This window comes from Malus sylvestris, chromosome 3 (genome assembly GCF_916048215.2).
Source record: "Malus sylvestris chromosome 3, drMalSylv7.2, whole genome shotgun sequence".
In the NCBI taxonomy this organism is placed as follows: Eukaryota; Viridiplantae; Streptophyta; class Magnoliopsida; order Rosales; family Rosaceae; genus Malus; species Malus sylvestris.
Window position 1 is genome coordinate 11,255,731 of NC_062262.1, and position 18,806 is coordinate 11,274,536.

General features: G+C 40.1%; 1 protein-coding gene and 1 long non-coding RNA gene across 4 annotated transcripts; one reads left to right on the top strand and one right to left on the bottom strand.

Moving 5' to 3' along the window:
* Positions 1–1,876: 1,876 nt before the first annotated feature.
* On the bottom strand, positions 1,877–5,808 carry LOC126615506 (uncharacterized). Its single transcript, XR_007620817.1, has 2 exons — positions 5,769–5,808; positions 1,877–2,112 (listed from the first exon to the last, which is right to left on the bottom strand). It is a non-coding gene; the product is annotated as an uncharacterized LOC126615506 (long non-coding RNA).
* A 9,767-nt stretch (positions 5,809–15,575) lies between these two features.
* Positions 15,576–17,156, top strand: LOC126614308 (uncharacterized). Of its 3 annotated transcripts, XM_050281895.1 has the most exons (4): positions 15,576–15,897; positions 16,075–16,142; positions 16,488–16,601; positions 16,947–17,156. In XM_050281895.1, the coding sequence occupies exons 1-4, from the start codon at positions 15,779–15,781 to the stop codon at positions 16,988–16,990; spliced, it is 345 nt and encodes a 114-aa protein (XP_050137852.1). In that variant the 5' UTR covers positions 15,576–15,778; the 3' UTR covers positions 16,991–17,156. The 3 variants fall into 3 exon arrangements, 2 of the variants coding, with proteins under 2 accessions (XP_050137852.1, XP_050137853.1); XM_050281896.1 differs by lacking the exon at positions 16,488–16,601 and having other exon boundaries at positions 16,034–16,142; XR_007620339.1 differs by lacking the exons at positions 15,576–15,897; positions 16,075–16,142 and adding an exon at positions 16,272–16,383.
* The last annotated feature ends 1,650 nt before the right edge of the window (positions 17,157–18,806 follow it).

An 18,806-nucleotide genomic window follows, 5' to 3' on the forward strand; every position in this document is an offset into this window, starting at 1 on the left:
AGGAAGAGCAAATCACTTTGATCGAGATTTTTGGAAGGTGTAGTGTTGCTAACCACAATGTCTTCTAAGCCATGGATTTCAAGAAAATCCATAAAATGGGACCGCCATGAGAGATAATTGTTGCGATCTACGGGGGTGGTTATCATGTGGGAGACATTGAAGGAGGTGGGAAGAGAGGCAGTCAGGGTGGCCATGAGAGAGGTGTGAGGTGGCTGCAGTGGGGATTAGATAGGATCGTTAATGGGGGAGTATTAGCTCTGGCAAAAAGTTGATACCATATAGAAGTAATAAAAACAACAAATACGTGATTCATGTATATGTTGAATGGTCTAAATTTACGATACATATTCATGTATCTGTTGAATGGTCTAAATTTATGATACATATTTCATCATATAGATGGGTTAATCATCTTATGAATACTACTATATTTAACACACGGGGCAAATGAAACACTCCAAACTCTTGCTATCTTTCTAACTAAACACACCAATTATGAAGGTTGAAATTACTCGATAAAATTTGGGCGAAGGTGGTGTTTGGTGCTGCCATGGCTTCCACGGTGAAGAAGTCTGACCATGAGGGCGGAGCAAGTGAAATGATGTTGCAGAAGCAACGAGGAGGAGAAAGGCTGGAGAGAGATGCTAAAGAGATTCTTAAAATTGATTCTCTTAAAACTATGACTCTCTATGAACTCTCTGTCATCTCATGTTAGCACAATTTTTTATAATGTTAGCATGAAAATTAACATTAAACTGTGAGGTGACAAAAAGTTCATAGAGAGTCCCACTTTGAGAAAGTCCTCTTAGCATTTCTCAAGGATGAAAGAGGGAAGACGTTGGGATGAAATGAGATGTTTGGATATGTGGTTAACATTGTGTTTGTTTCCCTCGCCCCCTTAGCGTAGATACTGTGAGGTGACAAAAAGTTCATAGAAAGTCCCACTTTGAGAAATTCCCCTTAGCATTTCTCAAGGATGAAAGAAGGAAGACGTTGGGATGAAATGAGATGTTTGGATATGTGGTTAACATTGTGTTTGTTTCCCCCGCCCCCTCAGAGTAGATAATATCGTTTGTTAAAAAAAAACAAAAAAAAAACCACACATTATGTTTGACTACATGATTGTAGAATTATAGTTATAGCAAGTGTTTTGTTATCATTGGGCCACTTCATATGGTCAAGCATTATCCCTTGAACAAGCAATTTGAGATGTCATAAATATATCGTTAAAACATGAAAATTCACATCTATAATATTAATTTTGAAAATCCTCTATATCAACAAATCAACAAGAGAGTAAAATAACTAGGGGCGGGCTCGAAAAACCAAAAAAGTTCAGACCAAATACCGAAACTAAAAAAATCGAATTGATTGAAAATTGAACCAATACTAATATAACCAAACTAAATCGAAAGTTATTAGTTCAGTTTCGGTTCTGATGGTTCAAAAATCGAATGAAACCAAATTGAAAGAATATGAATTATTTATTTATTTATTTATACTGGGTGTTCATTTTTCAAACTCGATTCCAAGTTAACTATTAGCATAAGGGGTGTGATATCCACACACCCCATTTTACTTTTCACACACCTTTTTAATTTTCGGCCGTCGGATCGGATGAATTGAAGAAGATCAACGGACATAAATTATCAAGAGGTGTGTGAGAAGTATAATGGTATGTGGGGATAGCACACCCCTTAGCATAATTTCAATCTAAGGCTAGGGAAACCTAACTTTAGGTCCAAATATGTTGAAATCTTTATTCTTTAGGTTTTTTTTTCTTTGTTTGTATCATACTTAAGGCCTCCGTATTTAGATCTCGTATAAATACTCAGAGGACTCAAATGTAATTATGTAATAAAGGAATGGGCAAATATGTAATAAGTGAGGAGCCCTTATTCTATAAAAGGACTTATCACCCTCACAATTAGAGGAGGCCAACTCCTAGGCCCTCTCACCCCCTTTCAAAGCTATCACTCTCAGAACTCTCTCTCTTTCAGATAAATACACAATCAGTGTGGACGTAGCCCAAACCTTGGGGTGAACCACGATACATCTTGTGTTATTTACATTTCTTGCAGATTCACGGTCGGATTTACGTTGTTCCAAGACCTCTGGTTTTGTGCATCAACATTTGGCGCCGTCTGTGGGAATCGACACAAAAAACTATGTCGGTTATCTCTCATTTTTTCATCTCACCACCGTGAAACCTTCACAACCTCACCACTGTCCACTGTGAAATCTGCAAAACCCAAGAAACCAAACACCTACGAAGGGATTGAAGAATTTGACTCTCTCATCGCCATGCAATCCCTCCAATCATCCACTCGCTACCGCCTTCAGCCTTCACGCGATGCCACTAGTCAGCAATCACGTGCGTTTGTCGTGCTCTTGTGTCTATGTCTGCTTGAGGCGAGATCGGTCCAAGGGGTGCGTTGGGGACCTCTAATATTTCGGTTGCCGCCTAGCGTCTATAAGGGGAAGGACACATACCCCACGAGATCGGTTCATCGTATCTTTCGTCTCGCCGCTATCTCCTTTCTCTCGCTGATCGTTGGGCCGGGTCGGTCTGCAAGAACCACAATAAGCAGAGCTCATTTGAAGTTCGAAAGCCATATCTGAGATGCAATTTCTAGAATCTAGTTCACCCTGGAATCCGACAACGTCCTCACCTCCCCTCGTGATCGCAGCAGCGACGACTGGACCTTCGTGAGTTTCGCTTGGTGACCTCTTCCTCATGCCCTCTCAACCTAATCACCAACACAAAACCCAAACCATGCATCGTTGTTTTCGTCGTCATCCTTCCACGACGTGGTCAAACATATTGTTCTCATCTCTTGGTCCACCTAGGATGGAACATGGTCGCAGCCTTTCAGTCACTGTTCTAGCAAGATGTTCAGGAACTAAGAACTATGAAGAAGATGAAGTTGCAACCGTCATGGCTGCTGCTTTTCACTACCCTTGCAGTACTCATGCGTATCTATCTCACTTCCATCTTAACCGTCCCTTTCGCAGGGAGAGCTGATCCATGACCAACACAACTTCTCCGGGCCTACCAGTCCGGTACCGATTCCGAACTCACCCGAGTCGGGTAACTCGGATTCATAAATTCCCGTGGTGGTCTCCTTCTACAAGTTTGCTGATTTTCCTGACCACAACCATTGAAGTAGCTCTGCGAAGAACTGGCGGTATCATACTTGCACCGGTATGAGAATAATCGCCTTGGGGAACAGAGCTAGTCACGTGGCCTCACCAAAGCAATATGAGTTTCCAGGGATGAGAATAATGGAAAGGAGAAAAAGCAGAAAAAGGCACGTGGGGTCGGCATGTTTGTTTCAGTCTCAAGTGAGCATTCCAATTGCTGCATAGGGTCAGCATGTGCTACCAGAAGAAGACACATGGGCTATTCTGGTATAAGTACAGGTTCTCCTACGTGGTCTCCAATTCCAATTGTACGCCTTCTACAGTTATTACCAGAAGAAGGCACGTGGGGTCGGCATGTGCTATTTTGGCAGGGCGGCCTACGTGGTCTCTCAACCACCCATACAGAAGATCCTCTCGAACGTGATAGCTGGAGCCATTCAGAAATGCATCAAGTTCTGAAAAAGATAAAGACTCTCATCATGAAGGAGCGCATGTTCCCACTCTTCACAGACGACATCATGACGTTAAGGGAAAAGAGAAATCAAAAGAGAAAGCAAAAGAGAAAGCAAAAGAGAAAGCAAAAGAGAAAGCAAAAGCAGAAAGCAAAAGAGAAAGTAAAAGAGAAAGCAAAATGAAGGAATAAATGCCCCACCATAATGATGTGATTTACTTTTCTTATTTGTGAATGATGTAAATTATTTTTCTTATCATTCGGAGACATATGTATAAACCCCATCAGAGGGTAATAAAAAATAATAAAAAAATAGCAAAGCCCAAAAATAAATGGGCCGGCATGTTGTGGAGGGCAAAGGCCCATAAGCCCAAAATAGCTCCAACTAGGAGATCAAAAGTACGTCCAGTACTTCACAACTATTTGGCAACCTGCCGCTATTACCACCAACTAGGTGATCAAAAGTACGCTCAGTACTACACAATTATTCGGCAACCTGCTGCTATTACCACCAACCAGGTGATGAAAAGTACGCCTAGTACTCTAAAATTATTTGGCAACCTGCCGCTATTACCCCTAACCAGGTGATCAAAAGTACGCCCAGTACTTCTAAATTAGACATGAGCACTACTCATGTCAATCATACATAAACATTCATGAGTATCACTCATATCAATCATACATAAACATTCATGAGCATCACTCATATCAACATTCATGAGCATCACTCATGTCAACATTCATGAGCATCACTCATGACAACATCCATGAGCATCACTCATGTCAATCAACATAAACATTCATGAGCATCACTCATGTCAATCCTCTTCAAAAGCTTCATTTACAAAAGCTCTAGCTTCAAAAGCTTCACTTACAGAGCTCTAGCTTCAAAAGCTTCATTTACAGAGCTCTAGCTTCAAAAGCTTCACTTACAGAGCTCTAGCTTCAAAAGCTTCACTTACAGAGCTCTAGCTTCAAAAGCTTCATTTACAGAGCTCTAGCTTCAAAAGCTTCATTTACAGAACTCTAGCTTCAAAAGCTTCATTTACAGAGTTACAGCTTCAAAAGCTTCATTTACAAAAGCTCTAGCTTCAAAAACTTCATTTACTGAGCTCCAGCTTCAAAGCTTCACTTACAAAGCTTCAGTGCAGGGTATACAAATACCGCCTCCAAACAACCGCCACTTCGGCCCATACATGGATTCAATTTGAGGTCTCCAGCTAACAGACTCTATTGAACGAAGACTTGGGGGACTACACTATACACCATATATTGGGCCTCAACTGGGCCTTATGAAAAATACTTAGGGAACTTAGCCCATTATTTATGTATTGATGAGCAAACCCTTATTCTATAATAGGGACTCATTCACCATCATTAGAGAACACCCATCATTCATGTACTGAGGAGCGAACCCTTATTTTATAAAAGGGACTCCCTCACCTTCGTTAGAGAGCATCACCGCCAGCTGAGCAACCGCCTCGCCTTGAGCATCACTCTTAACCCATCATTTATGTATTGAAGAGCGAACCCTTATTCTATAAAAGGGACTCACTCATAGAGAGTATCAACTCTAGCCCATCATTCATGTATTAAGGAGTAAGCCCTTATTCTATAAAAGGGACTCCCTTACCTTCAAACGCCACAAAGCGGAGCCAACTAAGGCAACATAAGCCACAAGTTGAGCAGCCTCACAGCGTGTGAGTTGAGCATCATTTCAGATTGAGCACTGCCCCATATCGAGCATCAGTTCAAGACAGCATCTAGTTACTTCAGCCCATACATGGACTGAATTTCAAGTCTCCAGCCAAAAAACTCTCTTGACTGAAGACTTGGGGGACTACTGTTTGTACCATACTTAGGGCCTCCATATTTAGATCTCGTATAAATACTCGAATGACTCAAATGTAATTATGTAATAAAGAAAGGGGCAAATATATAATAAGTGATGAGCTCTTATTCTATAAAAGGATTCCTCACCCTCACAGTTAGAAGATGCCAACTCCTAGGCCCTATCACCCCATCTCAAAGCTCTCACTCTCATAGCTCTCTCTCCCTCAGATAAATACATAATCAGTGTGGATGTAGCCCAAACCTTGGAGTGAACCACGATACATCTTGTGTTATTTACATTTCTTACAGATTCACGGTCGGATTTATGTTGTTCTAAGACCTCCGGTTTTGTGCATCAACATTTGGCGCCATCTGTGGGAAATGTACATCTTCATGCCACCAACCAGGTGATGAAATGTACAACCCGTACTCATCTTCATGCCACCAACCAGGTGATGAAATGTACAACCCATACTCTCCTTCATGCCACCAACTAGGTGATGAAATGTACAACCCGTACTCTAATATCATTTGGTAACTTGCCATTCATGCCACCAACCAGGTGAAGAATGAACTCATCCTCGTGCCACCAACCAAGTGATGAAATGTGATGAAAGGTGATGAAGGAACTCACCTTCGTACCACCAACCAAGTGATGAAAGCAACTCATCATTCATTCCACCTACCAGAAGACGAATGGTACAATTTGTACATGTGAACTCCTAGCATTCATAAATAATAAAAAACCATCAAGCTTGACAACTCAACTAGGGGAGCACTTATGCCCAACAAGAGTTATAGTCACCAACAAAGTCTTATTGCAAGCCAACAACAACTTCAGTGCATAGCATACAAAGATCAAGCTATTCAGCCTTCTTGCATCTGCTTCAAACATTTCCCTCTATAACAATGCAAACACTACAACTCGTAAAAAGCTTCACACACTCTTGATTAAGACAGTGTGAAGCAAAACCAATTTATGGTGCCAACAAGAACTTCATCAAAAGAGTTCAACCACAATTCTCAAAAGCTTCACACACTCTTGATCAAGACAGTGTGAAGCAAAACCAATTTATGGTGCCAACAAGAACTTCATCAAAGGAGTTCAACCACAATTCTCAAAAGATTCACACACTCTTGATCAAGACAGTGTGAAGCAAAACCAATTTATGGTGCCAATAAGAGCTTCATCAATGAAGGGTAACCATAATTCTCAAAAGCTTCACACATTCTTGATCAAGACAGTGCGAAGCAAAATCAATTCATGGTGCCCAACAAAGCTTCAACCTCAAAGCTTCACCTACAAAGCTTCAACACCAAAGCTTCACCTACAAAGCTTAAAATATATATATATATTCGGAAATTCGACAATTCAAAAAAAAAAATTCGAAAAGAAAATTTACCTAGGCTTCCTCTTCTTTGGGCCTAACAACTTCCATAACAAATATATATGAAGGATGAGTTTTGGGCTACCACTTAGAAAGGAAATACCTCATTTGTCAACTCCCTCGACCGGAGACTTGGGGGACTTCTACCATATGCTACTGCATCTTGATACTCAGAAGTCTCACGACCACTCAATAACTTGGATTTTTCAAGTCTCCAATCGAGAAGTTTTCCTCACTCAGGAAATTAAGGGAGCACTACCTCAACATATATGCTTCACTCTCAAAGCTTCAACATACAAGCTTCAAAGAACTTAGTGAAGAAGGCATTGGTGTATTTAACATACTTAGTGAAGAAGGCATTGGTGTATTTAACATAATACGTTGAAATGAAGCAAACCTTGTTTATTGATATCTCCGATAAGTTACAAATATGTACATATACATGAATCAAAATAAACAAACAAAAGGGAGCCTTCACAAAGGTTGCTCATGAGAAGTCTCAGCAGTCGGCAGAGCCCCAGAAAGAGTAGGCACCGGAGGGTGATCATTTGTAGCCTCAGTACTGGGCAGAACCCTAGAATGATGAGGCACCGAAGGTTGATCATTTGGAGCTTCATTACGCGGTACAGCCCCAGCAGACGAAGGCAATAAAAGCCTTTGGAACAAACCCACAAACCTCTGATGATCAAGTAAAATCTGACCATCAGATTCCTGCAGTTGGTCAAGCTTCATCTTCATGTTTGTAGCATAGTCATGTGCGAGCCTGTGCAACTGTTTATTCTCATGCTTGAGCCCTCTGATTTCCTATTTGAGACTTATCACTTCAGCCGCTAATGATTCAACTTGGTGGGTTCGAGCAAATAGGCGTTGGGCCATATTAGACATAGAACCTGCACACTGAACACTGAGAGCCAGAGAATCTTTAACAGCCAACTCATCAGACCGTTTGGAAAGTAGTTTGTTATCTTTAGGAGTGAGAAGGTTCCTGGCCACCACCGCAGCGGTCATATCATTCTTCATCACAGAGTCCCCAATGGTAAGAGGACCAGTATGGGATAAGAAGGATGGGCGCCATATGTTGTCTTGAGAAGGCATGGCTACCTCTTCACCAAAGTTCAAGTCAAAACGACGATCGGATGAGTTAGACATTCTCAGAAATGATGAAGGAGAAATGAGGCGCAATAAATCTCTTAAGCTAATAAAAAGGGGAAAATTCCTAAGCAATAACTCTCTGAATGTACTTCTTGCACACAATTAGTACCCTTATAAAAGAAAGGGTAACAGGGTCGTTGGTGCAAAAATCGAAGAGGTACCACTCTTCGGATTTCGAAGAGGCACCACTCTCCATATGCAACATCAGCTCCTCGGATACCACAAATAACTTTGCCAAAGATCTCTGACAAAGTTTAGACACATAAATTTTGAAGGTCCAGCTACCCTACTATTACCCACAAGGGTAAAAGAACAGCACCACTGCTTGATAACTAGAAAGTCCTAATATGTGTTAACCTTTGTGCTCTGTGGCAAGGTAGACTGGAAAAAATGCCTAACTTTTACTCACATTTGAGAAAACACTCCCAACAAGATTGCTTACTTAAAAATCGAAGAGGCACCGCTCTCCGAATCTCGAGAGCCAGACTCCCAACAAGATTACGTGCTCAAAAATCAAAGAGGCTGAATCTCGAGAGCCAGACTGCCAACATGATTACTTTCTCAAAAATCGAAGAGACACTGCTTTCTGAATCTCAAGAGTCAGACTCCCAACAGGATTGCTTTCTCAAAAATCGAAGAGATACTGCTCTCCGAATCTTAAAAGTCAGACTCCCAACATGATTGATTTCTCAAAAATTGAAGAGGCACCGTTCTCTGAATCTCGAGAGCCAGATCCCCGACAGGATTGCTTGTTCGAAAATTGAAAAGGCACCGCTCTCTGAACTTCGAGAGCCAGATTTCTTTGGATAAAGCTTGTCTGCAATCTTCACACGCAACATTAGCTTTCCAGATACCACAGACCATTTTTTCAAAGTGCTCTGACAAAGTTAAAACACGTGAAGCTTGCAGCACCCACTACATTGCTATGACCAAGAAGGGTAAAGGAATAGCAATACTACTTGTTGTTAAAGAGACTCTTATATATGTCGACCTCCACCCTTCACAGCCAGGCAGACCTGCAAATAAAAAAAATGCTCAACTTTTCTTCACATCCGAGAGGGCATTCTCAACAGAGTCTCTCGAAATACTCAGCTTATTTTCCTCCCGATAATACCTCTACAAACAAGCCACACGAAAGCAAGAGTATCTCATATCATCAGGGTTAAAAGCAAGAGTATCCCATATCATGATTTTTCCCTGTCTTTTCCTTTTGCCTTGTTCTTACCTGCAAGACAAGGAGAAAGAAAGCAATCAGTCAGCACTTGGAATCAAGCTTCCAGTCAGGAACTGACTGCTTGGAACCCCTTGCCTGATTACTTACCTAGCATTGCTCTCGAGTACTTATCTTCAACATCTTATGCTTCCAGAGAAGATATCACATTTGCCTGATGAACAAATAGGGCAAGTGAGAAGGATACAAAGAAACATGTGGAGACAAACGTAACAGAACACGTGCTGATACATCCACTACTTTGTCAACAACAAAAGTATCCCATATCATCAGGGTCAAACGTACTCTAGATTTGATGGACTTGTTTTGACCCTCAAATTCTTGAGTCGGCCTTATACAATAGAGGAAACCAGAAAACCCTCCAGCCCAGTTCAAGAATAAGCCTGTGGAAAGTTACTTCTCAAAAGCAAAAGTATCTCATACCATCTCTTCTCCATTTGCTTATCCTTATCCTTGTTGCTGTTTACGACATAAGGAGAATGAGAACAATCAACCGGAAGCCAAAGTCGAACCTCTGATCCAGGTTGCTTGCTTGGAAGTCTGATTGCTTATCTTGTCTGTTACCTCATTCGGCAAATCTCCTAGCTTGGCGACTTGGTGGACTCCTACTATAGGGGTTTGTATCGCACTTGACCAAGCCCGAAACTACAAGTAAGCTTCAAGTGAAATTGATACATTACCTTGTGCATCTTCATCGGTTAAAGATACCACCCCTGGATAGAGGAAAAGTACTTCCAAAGAAGATGCCACATCTACATATGAGATAGATAAGGCAAGTGAAAATGATACCACACTTCGGTACTTAGAAGTTTCGTGATTACTCAATGGCTTGGATCTTGCAAGTCCATAACCGAGGAGCTTCCCTCACTCGGGAACTTAGGGGAGCACTGTTTGTACCATACTTCACCAATCCCGAAACTACTAAGCACCATTCAACGTTATACCGTCAAGGACCCAGAAGAGTTTCCCTCCAACCAAGAGGCCAATCATAGTGTGACACATGTTGATATCAAAAGCCAATCATAGCGCGACACGTGTCAACATCAGAAGCCAATCACAACACGACACGTGTCAATGTCAGAATGAAACTAGAAACTCTCTTCTATAAGAGATCATTCTCTCACAATATTTCCTAATGTCATTTGTACTAAATCATTCACTAGTACTCACTAAAGGAGAGCTTGAACCTATATACTTGTGTAAACCCTTCACAATTAATAAGAACTCTTCTACTCCGTGGACGTAGCCAATCTGGGTGAACCACGTACATCTTGTGTTTGCTTCCCTATCTCTATCCATTTGCATACTTATCCAGACTAGTGATCGGAGCAATCTAGTGAAGGTCACAAACTTAACACTTTCTGTTGTACCAAAGTCCTCACTGATTTTGTGCATCAACATTCTTCATTTTCTCTCCAATATCTAGGTTATAAAGAAAATGAAAAAAAAATTGAAAAAAAAAACCAAAACTGAAAATCAAACCAAATCGAACTATGAATTGCAAAAATTGAACTGAACTGAATAGTAACTTGAGTTTGATTTTCAATTTTGACAAATAATCAAACCGAATGAAATTGACCCCTTCCCTGAAAATGACCTTCATGACCATTGTTAATTACGTAATTTTAATATTAAATTTCATAAATGAGGTGAATTAATAATTTTATACTTGCTTTCCCAAAAGAGGGTGAAAATACATTTCTGTCTTTTATCACAACAAAAAAAAAAAGGCTTTTTAGCCAAAATGGTCCCTGAGATTTGCATAACTCCTCATTTTGGTCCATGAGATTTCAAATCAATAGAAGTGGTCCCTGAGATTGTCCATCATCCATCATTTTGGTCATTCCGTTAAAAACTCCGTTAAGTGTTCTGGAGCTCTTGGCTGGAAGTTTGGGCAATTTTCAAAGCTTCGTAACTCAATCGTTTCTTAACCAAATTTTACCCATAACATATCAAAATGAAGATAAGAAAGTGTAGAATAAGATTATTCTATTTGGAAGCCCAATGGTTGACGGAGATGGTAGGAAAATAGTCTCAAAGTTGACTGGTCCGAGAAAAAACTAGAAAACTTGCCGGAAACTGGATAAACTTTAAACGTTCATAACGTCTTCAATACTCAACGAAATCAAGTGATTCAAAAACAAAAATCATACTTCTCGACGAGACAAAAAGAATGGTACAACCACTTTCGAGCCATTTTTCGGACAAAACACAGCGAGTTAACTGCTGAAAAAGGTACCATTCTCTTCTCCTTGTCGATAAGTATGATTTTCATTTTTAAATCACTTGACTTCGTTGAGTATTGAAGAAGTTATGAACGTTTAAATTTTACCCAGTTTCCGGCGAGTTTTCCAGTTTTCCCTTGGACCAGTCAACTTTAAGGCTATTTTCTGACTATCTTCGGCAACCATTAGACTTCCAAATAGGTATAATCTTATTCTACACTTTCCTATCTTCATTTTGATATATTATGGGTCGAATTTGGTTAAGAAACGGTTGAGTTACGAAGCTTTGAAAATTGCCCAAACTTTCCGCCAAGAGCTCTAGGACACTTAACGGAATGACCAAAATGATGGATGATGGACAATCTCAGGGACCACTTCTATTGATATGAAATCTCAGGGACCAAAATGAGGAGTTATGCAAATCTCAGAAACCATTTTGGCTAAAACGCCCAAAAAAAGTTAAAGACAGTAACGTAATTTCACAAAACAAATATCTTTCACTCTCTTCACTCCCACATTCTCTCTCACTCTCTTCCTTTCTCCTTCAATTTTAAAAACAAAAGTAAAAAATTTCACACAATTTATGTGTGGACATATACTAGTATCTATTATAACAACTTCATCTACCACATACATAGCATGCCCTTAATTACTAATATCACCTGCTGACACACCCCGACCTGGAATGTCCACTAGGACTCTGAATCAAGCTATGCTAGCCGACACCTGGAAGGTGACGAAGCCATAAAGTGTGATGATGTGGAAAAATGTGAATAAATTTAAACTTAAGAGTGCCTAAATACCAGAGTGCGTTGGTGAGCAAGAATGAACCCACTTCACACGTGACGCTAGAACATAAGTAAGTACAGTGGAGTAGATAAAGATTATACCCTTAGAAGTAACCACCTATCCTGAGATTTTCCAAGAATCCTTGTCGATACGAACTTTCAGCAAATTAAACTAGAGGGGCGCAAAACAGAAAGTGTGAGTAGGCAAAAATAAAGCTTTTAAAAAACAATTTCAATTATTAAAGGCAGTAACCTCTCGCCATAAAACCTGTATAATTTCTCAAAAAATAGAATATATACATATATCGAAACCATACTCGAATTAGCAAAATCCACATATATGTCATGTCAAATATCTCATCATCAATAACGAGTAAACTAGGTGAAGTAAATCAATGAAAGTAATATGTCAGCCGGATCCACCTATTGTGGATTGTACGGCTGAACTCATAGCTCATCAAGTATACCTGCACACAAGTCGGAACCACCTATAGTGGTTTGTACGACAGAATTAGATGTAAATAAATACGCTCAAGTGCTACAATCACGTGAAGACTGTGCGAATAATCACAGGTCACTTATGAGTTGGAACCACCTATAGTGGTCTGTATGACAGGCATGTGCACCTAACTTGGATCCAAGGTGAGCGTGCGGTGCGGGAGGTGAACATCACGTGAAGGCCTATGCCATGGCCACAGGTGGGAGCACTAACACTGGGGTGTAGGTTTATGAGCTCTCAATGCATCTCAACATACTCATCAACTCACATTAACAATCTATAACTCACTTGGTACTTACCTGAGCGTCCACAACGTCAAATCACAATATGCATACTATACTAACTCATAATCTAAGTATAAATCATGAGGCATCGCATTTCAAAACATAATTCCATTTAAACGCATTTTTTGGGAAAAATACCAAGCATACATATATATACTGAAACAAAAGCCCACTCACCTGGAGTTCACGCTACAACTCCCTAACACAACCATAGAGGCGTCACAAACGATTGGCGCCTAGAACAATTATCAAATCACAACTCAGAATTCTTATCAATAAAATATGTAACTTACATAACACACATCCCTACGTAGTTTGATTCGAAAGATCCACATTAAACTTCTAGAACAACATCCTAAAGTTCCATTACGATCCAACGGTCGGATCTCCGCCAATTGCCTAAACAAAGTGGCGGTTAACATTTTATTTTATGAACTTACAAATCCAATTTGGGAAGATCCGTGTACCAGATTCCCGATCCGTAAGTTCCTATGGTCCTCAAATATTACTTACTATAACATATTAAAGTTTGGTGACGATCCAACGGTTGGATTGTCGATTCATATAATGACCTATTAACGTAACGTAGAGAATTTAGGTTCCAACAATCAACCTACGTCATACCAAAACTAAGCTCAAGGCATCTAATTTAGCCTAAGAATAACATTGACGGCCCTCTGGCCACGCACCGCCGCATGCAACGTCGTGGGTGGCGGTCGGTTGCCCCGACTCGCAGTAAAATCCAACTATTTCCAAAAATTACCAAAATTTATAGGAATGAAGATCTCAATGAGTAGAGTAAGCTTTATACCTGCAGCCAAGTCTAATTTGGCCAGGAAAAGCTCCAATTTTGCTTAAACCTGCCAGAACCATAGAAAATGGTGGTTGTCGATTCGTTGTCTCTGAAGCTCCACCGCCCCAACCACCGGTTGGGTCTTTTTCCTGGGTCCAAGGGAAGGCTAACTGTGGTGGTAATCGAAGGAAATGGTTGTAGGAATGGCGGATTCGCCGTCGTGCACCCATCGGGTTCCCAGTTCGATTTCAACGAATTGGAGCCCCAATTGACTCAAGGTTTTGGTAGAAATAGGAAAGTATAGGTCGTGAACAAGTTCCTAGGTGAAAGCTCAGTGAATTTCGATTGAAAAATTGCTAGAGGACCCATAATTTAGATTGGAGTCGCCGGGTCTACATGCAGGTCGTGGTCCGAAACGGGTCAAGGAGAAAGGGTTCTTGATCCCCTGTTCTTCGTTCCATCCTTGGCCCTCTCTTCCATCCTCCCGATTGGCCATCTCCTTACCTCCTTCTTCTGGTTAGTCACTCACTCCCTCTTCTTTCTGATTAGGCAGTAACCCTTCTTTCTTCTCTTCTCCCATTCCCCACTTCTTCTTTCTCTTCTTCTTCAACTTTAAAAATAACTAAATGATAAATAAATATAAACATTATAAAAATATATAAATAGTGACTAAAACAAAAATACTTCTCGAGTTTACAGTTCCGTAAAACTTTAACCGTAACCCAAAATCCTCTTCTGCTTGCGCCTATGAGTTTGTAATGTCGAGTACTTCAAGAAAACGCTAAAGGATTAATTCCTACACCTCACTATACGTTGATCAACGAAAGTCAAGACCCTCGCCTCTAAGGGCATTTTCGTAAAATCATGCTTTTAAAATTTGTAAAAACATAAAATTAGGGACGGGTCGTCACACCTGCTTATGTGCAATAAAAACTAGTATAAATTATAATATAAGTAAATTGGTAATATCATATGTATGTTTTAGCACATCGAAAAATTACTGGACATCTTCTTATTATTTATCTCAAAATGATAGGTAGACGTAAAATAATCGTCATGAATTTATGACTTTTTTGTTTATCATTTTTTATGGTTCTTTTTCTCTTTTTTGTGTGACTATAGTCCCAATAAAGGCACAATTTTCACTTTGTTTTCTAGATCAATCACTTTAATTTAAAATAAAATTTTTGCATTAATTTGTTTACTTATCTAGCTAGAAAGCATTAGGAACATATTGTTTATAATCAAGGGGAGACTACAAAATTTAAACTTCGGACATCTTCAACCTTTTAGAAGAAAAATATCATTAAACTAAGAGCTAGATGGAAGAAACATCACCAACATTACCATGCTTGAAAATTAGCAAACATTTTGATAGGGCTTTCTCCCTTGGGCCACATTTTAAGAGAAACAATGTTTTATTAACACCAAAACAATTACAAGCAATAAAGAGAACACCTGGGCTTCCGCCCAAATCCTCCTAAAATAAAAAAACTAGGGGGAGTGTAGTTAATTTGAATTTTAAAGGATTTTAAAAAAAAATTACGTGATAGATTTCAAGGGATTGTATAATCCTTACAATTTTCAAAAGGATTTTCAAGGATTCTTATGGACTATGATTAAAGATTTGAATGGATTTTCAAGGAGTCTTATGTACTTTGATTAAAGATTTGAATGGATTTTAAGAGATTCTTGTCATTTAAAAAATTATTTCTTAAATAGAAAATAAGATTAAACAAAAAAAATAAATAAATAAAAAAATTGAAGAACTTTGCTCAATCCTCCTGTGTAATGTAACTCCAATCCTCCATGATCCTTCACCAGCAGAAAATTCAAATACAAATCAAGCTCCCCGAAGTCTAACTTCCACCATACTTATTCATGAAAGCAAGATGTAGAAGGATTCAAGATGTGGGGTAGATAAAATGGTTGGGTTGAGGGCTTTCCTGACGAATTCCACCCATAAATGTAAAATGCCTTGCCATCCAAGATGAGCCGAGTCCCATTCCTCCCCACAAAACTCAACTTCGTTTCGTCGCGAAAATTCAACTCCAAGTTACCGAAAGACATGTATATGAAGGCTACACACGACGCGAATCCGATAATTAGGTAGAAAATGCCATTTCCTAACTACCATTTTATTCTTCTTGCAGAGGACCTCAGCATCATAAAAAGCCCCAGAGTTTAATAATTTGATTTGGGCTTTGTCTAAATTTCTTTGAGCTTTGTCTCAATTTTATGGCAGACCTTCAAGCCTTTTTCTTTCCAATTTGTTGTTCCTAGCAGTGAGTCATTGTCCACCTGTTCCAGCTATTCGGCTCCTCGGGTGCTTTCTCCATGGATTTCGATTGAAGGTATGCTTTGGGTTAAAGTAGTTGCTAAAGTTCAATTTGCACGATTTGGTAAGATTATGTGAGTGCTCGTAGCACGGGTGGCTTGCCTACCCCCGTTTTCCCTTTATCCCTTAGGTTCATTGGTTCTCTCGATGGAGGCGGCTTGGTGGTGGTGATGCAACTATTTTGGTGGAGGAGGCTAGTTCCCGTTTTTAGATTCAGGGTTTTCAGTTTAAGGATTGCTATGGGGCTCATTTTTGGGGTTTGTTTCTCTTTTTTCCTTTTGTATTTGGGATGCAGTTTTAGTTTAATGTTGTATATTGTCCTTAGACTTTTCTCACTTTGTATCAATGTGTTTTAATGAAGGTATGCTTTGGGTTAAAGTGGTTGCTAAAGTTCAATTTGCACGATTTGGTAAGATTATGGGAGCGCTTATAGCACGAGTGGCTTGCCCACCCCTGTTTTCCCTTTATCCCTTAGGTTCATTGGTTCTCTCGACGAAGGCGGCTTGGTGGTCGTGATGCAACTATTTTGGTGGAGGAGGCTAGTTCCCGTTTTTAGATTTAGGGTTTTCAATTTAAGGATTGCTATGGGGCTCATTTTTGGGGTTTGTTTCTCTTTTTTCCTTTTGTATTTGGGATGCAATTTTAGTTTAATGTTGTATATTGTCCTTAGACTTTTCTCACTTTGTATCAATGTGTTTTAATGAAGGTATGCTTTGGGTTAAAGTGGTTGCTAAAGTTCAATTTGCATGATTTGGTAAGATTATGGGAGCGCTTATAGCACGAGTGGCTTGCCCACCCTTGTTTTCCCTTTATCCCTTAGGTTCATTGGTTCTTCTCTCGACAAAGGCGGCTTGGTGGTCGTGATGCAACTATTTTGGTGGAGGAGGCTAGTTCCCATTTTTAGATTTAGGGTTTTCGGTTTAAGGATTGCTATGGGGCTCACTTTTGGGGTTTGTTTCCCTTTTTTCCTTTTGTATTTGGGATGCAGTTTTAGTTGTATATTGTCCTTAAACTTTTCTCACTTTGTATCTGTGAACACGGAAAATTCCTGAAACGAAAGAGACAAGAACAACGTGCACAAACAAATATTATGTATTTGATGATTTTGGGTTACAATCTCTCTCTATTTTGATCATCTGATTCGATCTCCGTAAGGTGTGTATTTGTGGATGTTTCGTTGATCCAAGGGCCGTCGGGGCTTGATATTGGATGAACTGTTGGAAGTTTCTTCAAAGGGCCGTGGACTTGATCTTTGAATGTGGATTTGAGCGGATCTTCAAGGAGCCGTTGGGGCTTGATCTTGAGGATGAATGTTTCTTCAAGGGGCCTTTTGAGGCTTGATCTTGAATAACAGTGATGAGTGGATCTTCAAGGGCTTTTGGGCTTGATCTTGAAGAAACAGTGATGAACAGATCTTCAAGGGCTTTTGGGCTTGATCTTGAAGAACGGTTGGATGTGTGTGGATTCGCCGACGTTGTTGATCTAAAGGGCCGTTGGGGCTTGATCTTGGATGAACAGATGATGAACGATGGTGCTTTCTTCAAGGGTCGTCGGGGCTTGATCTTGAATTGGTGGATGATTGTTGATCTAAATGGCCGTTGGGGCTTGATCTTGGAAGAACGATGAACGAAGAACGAAGAAGGCTTTCTTGATTCTTCGGGAACCTGGATGCTTGAGAGCTTTGGAGTTTCAGAGCTTCAGAGCTTCAAGGTGTAATATGAATTGGTTCCTTTTAAATGAATGAAATGGGCTTGTATTTATAGAAATTTCCAAGGCCTAATTTTGAATATAATATTCCAGATGAAATAAGTCGTTTCTGCCAGGTGTTGACACGTGTCCTATTTGATGACTTTTCCAACTCATTTCAATTTTCGTTGAGTCACACGCTACGTGTAAAATTTATGTAATACATGAGCGTTGAAACTTTGATTTATCGGTCAACATTTATTTACCGAAATTTCGATGTCTACAAATGCCCCCACTTCAAGTCGCGTCGTGTACATGTGCTTGTCGCGTGTAGGAGATGCGTTTTGAAGTCCCTTACTGTAGACGTCGATCCAAGGGCCGTCGAGGCTTGATCTTGAATTGGGCTGGAGATTTCTTCAAGGGCCGTTGAGGCTTGATCTTGAATTGGGCTTGAGATTTCTTCAAGGGCCGTTGAGGCTTGATCTTGAACTTTGTTTAAAATTTCTTCAAGGGCCGTCGAGGCTTGATCTTGAAGGTTGAAATTGGACCACAAGGAGCTTCATGTGGTAGATGATCCTTGGCTTTAGTAGTGGATGAATCGGCACGTATTTTGTTGCACTTGTTGACTTTCCACAGCTTTGATCTTGAACTGGATTGGAGGACTTTCTGGATTCCTCCAATTGTTGACTTTCCACAGCTTATTCTTGAACTGGGTTGGAGGATTTTCTGGATTCCTCAAATTGTTGATTTTCCACAGCTTATTCTTGAACTAGGTTTTGATTCAAGGGTGGTAGACACTTGATCTTGAATCGGACTTGTGATTTCCTCGATGGCCGTCGAGGCTTGATCTTGAATTTGGTTGGAAACTTCTTCAAGGGCCGTCGAGGCTTGATTCTTGAAGGTTGACTCGAACACATGGCAAGCAGGCACGAGGTGAAGGTGACGACTTGTTGCTTTGTTCAATCTTTCTAATTCACACCTGAGCAGTTTGGTC